This window comes from Trichosurus vulpecula, chromosome 7, assembly GCF_011100635.1.
Source record: "Trichosurus vulpecula isolate mTriVul1 chromosome 7, mTriVul1.pri, whole genome shotgun sequence".
Taxonomy (NCBI): domain Eukaryota; kingdom Metazoa; phylum Chordata; class Mammalia; order Diprotodontia; family Phalangeridae; genus Trichosurus; species Trichosurus vulpecula.
In genome coordinates this window covers 123591908-123600515 of record NC_050579.1, presented here as the reverse complement: position 1 = coordinate 123600515, position 8608 = coordinate 123591908, and the positions used below count along the sequence as shown (strand labels likewise).

General features: G+C 39.6%; 1 protein-coding gene across 6 annotated transcripts in view; it reads right to left on the bottom strand.

Annotated features, from left to right (window-relative positions):
* Positions 1-237: 237 nt before the first annotated feature.
* The window catches only part of MAP7 (microtubule associated protein 7), a 235758-nt gene continuing 227387 nt past the window's right edge, over positions 238-8608 (bottom strand). For 4 of the 6 annotated variants that reach the window (XM_036766375.1, XM_036766373.1, XM_036766379.1 and 1 more), the window contains one exon: positions 1065-5132. In XM_036766375.1, coding sequence (XP_036622270.1) covers positions 4892-5132 — 241 coding nt within the window. In that variant the 3' untranslated portion in view covers positions 1065-4891. The other 2 variants (XM_036766376.1, XM_036766374.1) reach the window with 2 other exon arrangements.

The following is an 8608-nucleotide window of genomic DNA, read 5'->3' as shown; positions in this document are numbered from 1 at the left end:
CATTTGCTCTGAAATGAGCAAAACCAAAATCTTCTTTTATTTAAAGAAAAATCAATTTTTGATTACCCATCCTCCTCTACTGTTTCCCTCTCTCTCATGATCTGATGAGACAAATCAAATCCATCTCTCCCATCATTGGAGACCTCAGAATTTATAGAAGTCCCAAACAAATCCATCACTGGGGCCATTTTCTTATGGTGCTCAAAGAATAAATGAATCTTAAAAAAATTTTTACGAAGGTCATTTGCCACATTTTTCTAATTTATTTGAATTTTTTTTAAACTGGACAAACTTCATAAATACATTATTTAAGAGTACAGCAGATTATTTCTCATTCATGAAAAAATAATGCTTTCCATTTTTTTCACATTTTAAAATGTTTTTGTTTGCTTTCTCAAAAGAAGATTTCAAGAAGGAAAGTAATGATGGCTGAATTTACAGAATGTTCATGTAGGAGTTACATTTACAAGAACCTGATACAGAAGCCTATCATTTGCCCCTACAAATAGAGCTCAGTGAAAATATTTAAACAAACAGGCTTAATTTAAATACCCCTCCCTCCCAATAGCTCTACTTGGAGAGTAAGGAGGTATTTAGTTTTTCAAGTATTAGATTTATAAATTTTTTTGTTGCCAATTTTATACATTACAGCATTTAAAACCAAGACATCCACCTGAAAAATCATGCCTATCATCCCAGTTAGCCCACCCCTTTCAAATCCCAGTGCATTTGGTCTTTCAAAGAACGCAGAACATATTGATTTGCTAAGGAGCACGTTTGGAAAAAGCCATTTAAAAGTGCCGAGTATATGAAGCATGATTTTTTTTTCTATTGGCAAAAAACTATTAGAAAGGCGATCCAGTCTATTCCCCAAGGTTTCTTTAGCTGGTTTTGATAAAGTCTTTTCAAAAAGATATCCAAGAAATCTTTAGAAAACTGGAGAGGAAGGAAAAAAAACACTCCTTCATAGCATGGAAGGAATTCCATTAACTGTAGAAATGCTTATTAAACTTCACCTTTGGTTCTTCAGAAGAAATGGTCATATAACTTCTATATTAGGAGACAGGAAAAAGAAATATGTTATGACAATTACATGAAAAACCTGCAAAGAATATAAAATCTACCAGCTGGGTTCATACATTCTTAAATTCAAATGATCTGCAACAACCACCAGGAAGACAAGGGTTCTTTAATTTGTAATACCACGTCATTTCATTGTGTGTACATATGTGTATAAAATTAAAAAAAAAACCACTTGTGGCAGAAATACAAATTAGAAAGTGCCACAAAGGGGGCCTAGTGCTAACAAGGGACAGGCATTAGGTGCTCAGAAAACATTTGAAAGAGAGAACTATCAGATGCAAATCCAGAAAAATAGAAAAACTGGAATTCCTTCCTTCTCTTTGATTCCATACAAGAAGAAATTAGGAAATTATATAGGGACGTTTTCTATCACATAGGGAGAAATAAAATTCCTCCAAATGGTTTAATAGCCAACAAAGTAGAAGGAAGAGATGTGTTGACCAGGATCCTACATGCCACATTCAATGGCCTTTCCAGTTTTCATCCTCCTTGATCACTCAATATCATTTGACACTGTCCATCATCCCCATGTACTGGACAGTCTCTTTGGTTGGTTTCAAAAACACCATATACTCATTTTTCTTGCCTGCCTAATCTTCCCTTTTCTCTCTCTTCTGACTCCTCATCCTAACCCAAAGATCCTGTCATTTTTCTCTCTATTCTATCTTTCCTGTTAAATTCATTCACTCTCTCAGCTTCAGGTCTCTGTGCAGTTCACTCCCAAATCTGTCACTCACCCTGATCTCTTTCCTGAGCTACAACCCTGCATCTCCAATTGCCCTCAGGACATTTCTATCTACTTGGATTTTTTTACAGACACTTCAGATTCCACTCATCCAGAGCTGAGCTTATCTTTTTCAGAACACAAAATGAAAAACCTGCTTTTTATTCTGACTTGAATATTTCCATCTCTCTCCTCCCATATCCAATTATTCATCAATCCCATCTTTGCAGTATCTCTTATATCTGTCCATTTCTTTTCTTTCCATTTTCACCATCTTGATATATAGGTCCTCATTACCACCTGTCTAAAGGGCTGCAATATTTTCCTAATCCTCCTTTTTTTTTTCCTCCTTCATTCTTCACATACAGCCCACAGACTTTTATAGATCTGGTCATGTTCTTTGGCTTAAAACACTGCCTACTAAGGTCATTTTTTTTAGTCTGGCATTCAGAGCCTTCTGCAATCTGATGTTACTGTATTTTTCCATGTTTGTTTCAAGACTGCTCCACTTGATAGACTCTCTTCTCCAGTCAAACTTGGATATACTCCATACCCCATACATGGTACTTTTGTGCTTCTTTTGGTTTTGTTCATTCTCCACACCCTCTCCAGACAGACAGACACACATTCTGAAATTCCTGTCCATGAAATTGTTCCTGGCCTGACCATTCTAGCCCATTTTCCCTTTTCTTTCTGTGACGGGGAATTTTGTCTCTACTTTCTTTATGTACTTATGTATCATTTGGTTTTATAGGTGTGTTCTAGATTTGTGTGACAGTGTAGAGTCCAAGGGGAGAGGTTCTGGGTCTTACATAAACCTGGGAAAAACTCTAGGCTCTGCACAGGATCAGGATAATATATGTCTGTTGAACTGATTTATATAGCTTGCTTTTGAAAGACCTCAGTCTCTAGTCTACCTCAAACCTATAACTTGGGGACCACTAATAAGTATTTATTTCAGCAGGTTAAACATCCTTGTTATATCGGCTTTCTTCACAATGGGTTAAGGCTCACATGTGAGATAGTACAAAGCAACTTGCCTTAGCAGAATGCTAAAAAGAAACCAATGAAAGTGTGAAAGGAAAGGAGCACAGCAATTACTTCATTTGTCGTGTGTGTGTGTGTGTGTGTGTGTGTGTGTTTTTAAACCAGATCTATGATTTCATTGGTTTAGGGAAGTCCATATGAGGAAACTTCCCCAACCAATCCAGAAATTTAGACTTTTAGTTGTCTGAAGAGCAGGACCACGTAGCCAGCAGGTATCAGAAGAAAGCCTCGAACCCGGCTCTGGGGCTAGCCCTCTACCCACTATACCATATTGCCTCTATATTCTTAACGTCACAGTGATGGGACTGACTATATGAATCCATCGCAGTCATACAATGGTCTGCCACCTGCTGTGATGGCAATACTTGGTGCTGGCAGTAACTACCTGGGGCTGGGCCAAGATGATGCTTCAAATGATGTAACAATGACTCCTCTAACAGCTGCTCCTTTTGAGCAAAGGCTTCTGGCCATCCATGAGCCTTGGAGATTGTGGCACAAATAAGGGCAGGCACTTTGAATAGCATCTATAACCCCTAATCAAAGGGCAAATTTCATAGCTGTTCAGTGTGGCAAGTTAGCTATATCTGCCTTAAAAAGCCTGTTCAAATAACTTAAAATCTGGGACTAGGATTCACAGATTCTTAAATTCAAACGATCTGTATCAATTGCCATGATGACAAGTTGTGGTCTTTGCTTTAACTTGCAATATGGCATCATTTCACAGGCCACATCAAACAGATCAACAGGATAAGCATTTCTTTATGATCTTTGACCTTTGAAAATAAAGAGAAAATGATACATTTATGGGGGATACTTTGGTGAGCGGGAAGAAGGCTTAGGTGGTCCACAACGGCTGTGTCTAACTCTCTGGACAGCTGCCATGTTGAAGAGTGAGTGGATGTCTGCTGTGGCTCTAGAAAATAATACTAGAAACAAAATTTGAGAGTTGGATCTCAGCAGCTATCTAGTCCTCCCATCCGTGAAAGGACTTCCCACTGTAACATAGTTGATCAGTGGTTGTCTAGCTTCTACATGCAACCTTCTGAGGAGGAACAACCCTTCACTTCTCAAGGTAGTCTGTTCCACTTCTAGACCACTCTTACTTTTGGACAGTTTTTCTTGATATTAAAACTAAATTTTTCCCCCTTGCAATTTCCAGCCATTGTTCATAGAACTAAAATCCCTCCTCCACGTGACAGTCCTTCAAATTCCTGAGGCCAGTTATCATAACCCACTGTGTTTTCTATTCTCCAGGCTATAGGTAGAAGTAACAAGGAGGCAGATTTCAGGTCAGTATACAAGGAAGAAAAAGTATGCCCACAAATGAGCTTTCAAATAGTGAGTTTCTCATCATAAATGTTCAGTTTAATCACAGACTGAATAATTGAATATAATTTAACAAACATTTATTAAGCCCTTTGTGTGCCAGGTGCTGGAGATACAAAGACAAACAAAAGAATCCTTGCCTTCAAGAAGCTTACATTCTTTTGGGGGTGCACAATAGTTGGGTCTAAAGCAAGGTAGGGAGTAAAAGGAGCAAGGGAGAGATGGCGCAAAGTGCTTTGAAAATTAGAGGAGGGAGGAAATGCTTACAACTAGAATGAATCCAAGAGGGTTTCGTGAAGTAAAATTTAAAGCTAAAACTAGCTTTAATTTAAACTAACTAAAATTTAAAGGAAGAGAAGGATTACCAAAGACAGAGATGAAGACGGAATGTTTTCCAGGATTGAAGAAAAAGGCTTGTGCAAATACAGGAAGGCACAGATAGAGCAGGGATTCCTGCTTTGAGCAATCGGTCAGTGGAGACCTTAGAGGTCATTCATTTATTCATCCTATTGGATGTCGTCCATTACAACAATTTTCAGTAGAGTTTACATAGAGCTTTCTCCTCCACAGAGTTATAAACCTTTGAACTCCAGTGTACAGGGCCCTTCAGGTGACACCCAGTGGCAGGGCTTATATAGTCTCCATACCTTTCATAAGGTACCACCAGCCAATTGATTTTCAAAAGTTCTCTGACAATTGCAACAACTGGTCCTAGGCAAACTTACCTGCTGTTTGCTGTGTTTGAACACTATCTACCTGAGGCAATGGCCCAAGAGTCCCCTTATCATCAAAGGCTAAAATTGGATTCAAAGGAATTTCTGGGCTTCCATCACTGTCTGTGATATCCAGTCTGGATGGTTTAGATCCAATGGGTAAGTTTATAATTTCTTCAAAGGTGTCATTCTGAAGAGATACTCCATTTTCATTTGGTTGATTTTCAGTTTCGAGGGTACTAGAAAACATTTAAAAGGATGTAGTTATGGAATAAGAGTTAATGGTGAAACAGGAACAGGCATTTCTATTTTAGGGCAGCCACAACTACCGCTTCACAAAAAGGACTTTTTTGTAACATTCATCATTTTATTAGCAGCATAAAAGATATCAGCTAGGTTTTTATTTTTCATTCAATGACACTCTTGCTTTTTGACAAAGACACAGGAACATAGAGCTGGAAAAGACCTTAGAGTTGAGTATGATCCCCTCATTCTCCAGATGAGGAAATTGTGACCCAGGTGACTTTCTCTGTGTCCTAGATATACTTAAGCATCAGACGCCCAATTCAAACTCTGTCCTCCGACTCCAATCCTTTGCCTCTCTTTCAGACCCATATCCGAACGGAGATTTTCAACAGGCTAAGGAACTTGATCAAATTAATGATCACAATTTTGTATTTTAAAAACATGTTATGCTTTTCAATCATTTGCAATGAAATAAGAAGTACAACTGCTATTAGTTCCATTTTATAGATGAAGAAATAGTATCAGGGCATTGATCAGTCACACAGTGACTCCATGTTGGAGTAACGACTTGAATCCAAATATTCTGGGTCAGAGACCCAACCCAAAAAGTCAAGTGTGTGACCCTTTGGCTCTTGGGTCTAAATGCTATTTTTCTAGTGTCACACATTGTTCACTTGCTGTTACTCTGGCTATTCAACCTCCTATTTCAACATGGATGTTTGGTACTACGTGGCTATCTCATCATCTTTATTCAAAAGTCCCTCCTCCCCTTTTAAACCTGCTTTACTACCTTCCTTCCCCAATACGCTGAGGAGAACATTGCCCTCTGGCTATTTGTTCCCAGAGCTAGATCTAACCCTTTTCTTTTCTAGGACCCCGATTTAAGTGGTCACTACATTTTACCACTTTTCTCTCTTTATTTTCTCTTAGTTCCTTGCATTCTTCTTAATTCCCACTAGTCAACGTCTGGACTCTCAGGATATAGCCCAACGTGCCTCCTTTAAAATGATGTAGAAAAACAGGACTTCTGTGACAGGCATTTTGATCATGTCTTCCTCCTGCTCAAAGCCCTCCCCCATCTACATCTATCCACTGGGAGGAGGATCTGGACCCGGCATTTATGTGCCCTAGGCAAGGTTTGAAAATTGGGTCCCCTGTGAGCTACTGTCCACCAAAGACTTTGAATCTTTATGGCAACTTGACAACACAAGGCCCATACCAATGTGCCATGGGGAATAGAATTTTCTGATGCTAAAAATTTTGCATATAAAAATGTAATATTAAAAAGTGTCCCTCATCGCACCCCCCTGCTGTGAGCTGTGTACCCTATGCCTTGCCTACTCTTAGTCCCAGCTTTGATCAAAATATAAGACAGTGGGATTTCAAATTACTCTGTCCCATTCCCTCAAGACTTCCAGGTCTTGATGCCCATTTTCCTTGGCACCCCCTCCATCTTGTTCCATTGCCTCTAGCCTGGCCTAACTCCAGTTATCCCCCTCATTCCTCTAAAGGAAAAAGCGGGGCTTCCTCCAATCTGAACAAAAGGGTGTTCATTCCTGACTGGTTTCCAAGTGAGAACAAACACTGCTGTCTTTCTATTGATCACTGCGTATTTTAAACTGGATTGCCAAGGCAACTATTTCTTCCCCTCCATCCTTTCCCCCATCCCCAAAATCTATAGAGGGGACCCTGGGAACTAGGTAGTCTCCCTTTCATACTTGACAAACTGATAGAATCTTTATTCAAGTCCTGGGCATAAAGTAGGTGCCCCTATAAATATTTGGTTTTTGGGGACCAATTAATAAAGATAAGTATCACTGAGCACATAAGCAAGAATAATCTACTAGGGGAAATGTGATTTCTGCAAGGGAAATCATATCTGACTAATTTATTCAAAGTTCTCAGGAGAGTAAATAAAGCACACGAACAAGACCTTTAACAGAGTTCTGTACCAAAAGCTATTTTAAAGGAAATCAGTTGCACTGTAATTGTGGGGAATGTCTATTCCGTGCCACCCCCCCCCCCCCACAATAGACTCAAGACAGTAAATAAAAGGATATATAGGAATTAACAGGCTTATTTATTTTTTTTAAGGGAAGATTAGCCTAAGTCTGTTCAAAAAATTCTAAAGACAAAAGCAGAAGTTATTCTGATGGGGGTGGGGGATGGGGGTGGAAGGATGGACAGGTGTGTGGGGGTGGGAAGGAGCTGATGTGGATACATAGGGAACCCACAGACCAAACTCTGATTTTTAAAAGAGAATCACTATCTTGTAAAAACTGTGCCAGCTGATGTCAGTGATGAAGGCCATCAACCAACCAGTCAATTAACAAGCAAATGCTTCTTAAGCCCCTAGTGTGTGCCAGGCATAGAGTTATGTTAACTCAGGATACAAAGACAAAAATGAGGCAGTCCCTGCCCTCAAGAAGTTTGCATTTTATTGGGGAAGGAAATACACACACACACACAAGTATATAAAGAATATATGCAAAACAAATATGAGCTATACTTAGGAGGGAAGGTACTAGTAGGTTGGGGGAGTCAGGAAAGTTTGATGTTAGTAGTTTGGGGCTTGGCTGTGAAGAGTTTTAACTTTTGGACAGATTTATATTTGATCAAAGAGATAACAGAGCCATTTGCAGTTTACTGAATGAGGAAAGAGGCAGGGTGGCAGAGAAGCCAATGTAACCATGTCATCACTTTGGCAACTGTGGGGAGATTAGAGAGATGGAAACTAGATAGAAGACCATTGAAATAGACCAGGTGAGAGATGTGTGGGCCTGAGCTAAGATAGAGGCTGAGCAAAGAGGAGATGTGTGGCAAGAGGTGTTATAGAGAGAGAAATGACAAGACTTGGCAATTGTTTGAAAACGGGGGAAGGGATGAGTGAGAAGCTGAATGTGACACCAAGACTGCAAAACGTGGGACTGGAATGACGATGGTGCCTTTAACAATAATAGGGAAATTTGGAAGACGGGTGAGTTTCTTGTGTGTTTGGTTGTTTCAGTCATGTCTGACTCTTCATGAACTCATTTAGAGTTTTTTTGGCAATGACACTGCAGTGGTTTGCCATTTCCTTCTCCAGTTTATTTTCCAGATGAAGAAACTGAGGCAAACAGGGTTAAGTGACTTGCCCAGGGTCACACAGCTAGCATCTGAGGCTAGATTTGAACTTGGGTCCTCCTGACTCCAGAGCTGGCACTCTATCCACTGCACCAAGTAACTGAGTTTCTTGGGGAAAGATAATAAATGGTATTTTTGACAAGAAGTTTGAGGTGCCAATGGGATATCCAATTCAGAATATCCTATTGGGCAGTTTGTGGGAGAACAGTTTCAAATGGATATATAAATATTGGAATCATCTAGACAGAGATGATATTTGAACCTATGGGATCAGATTATCACATCAAAAAAGGACAAATAGGTTCCCCCTCCCCTTCTTAAAGCTATGTTGGGGGCTCAAGGTAGA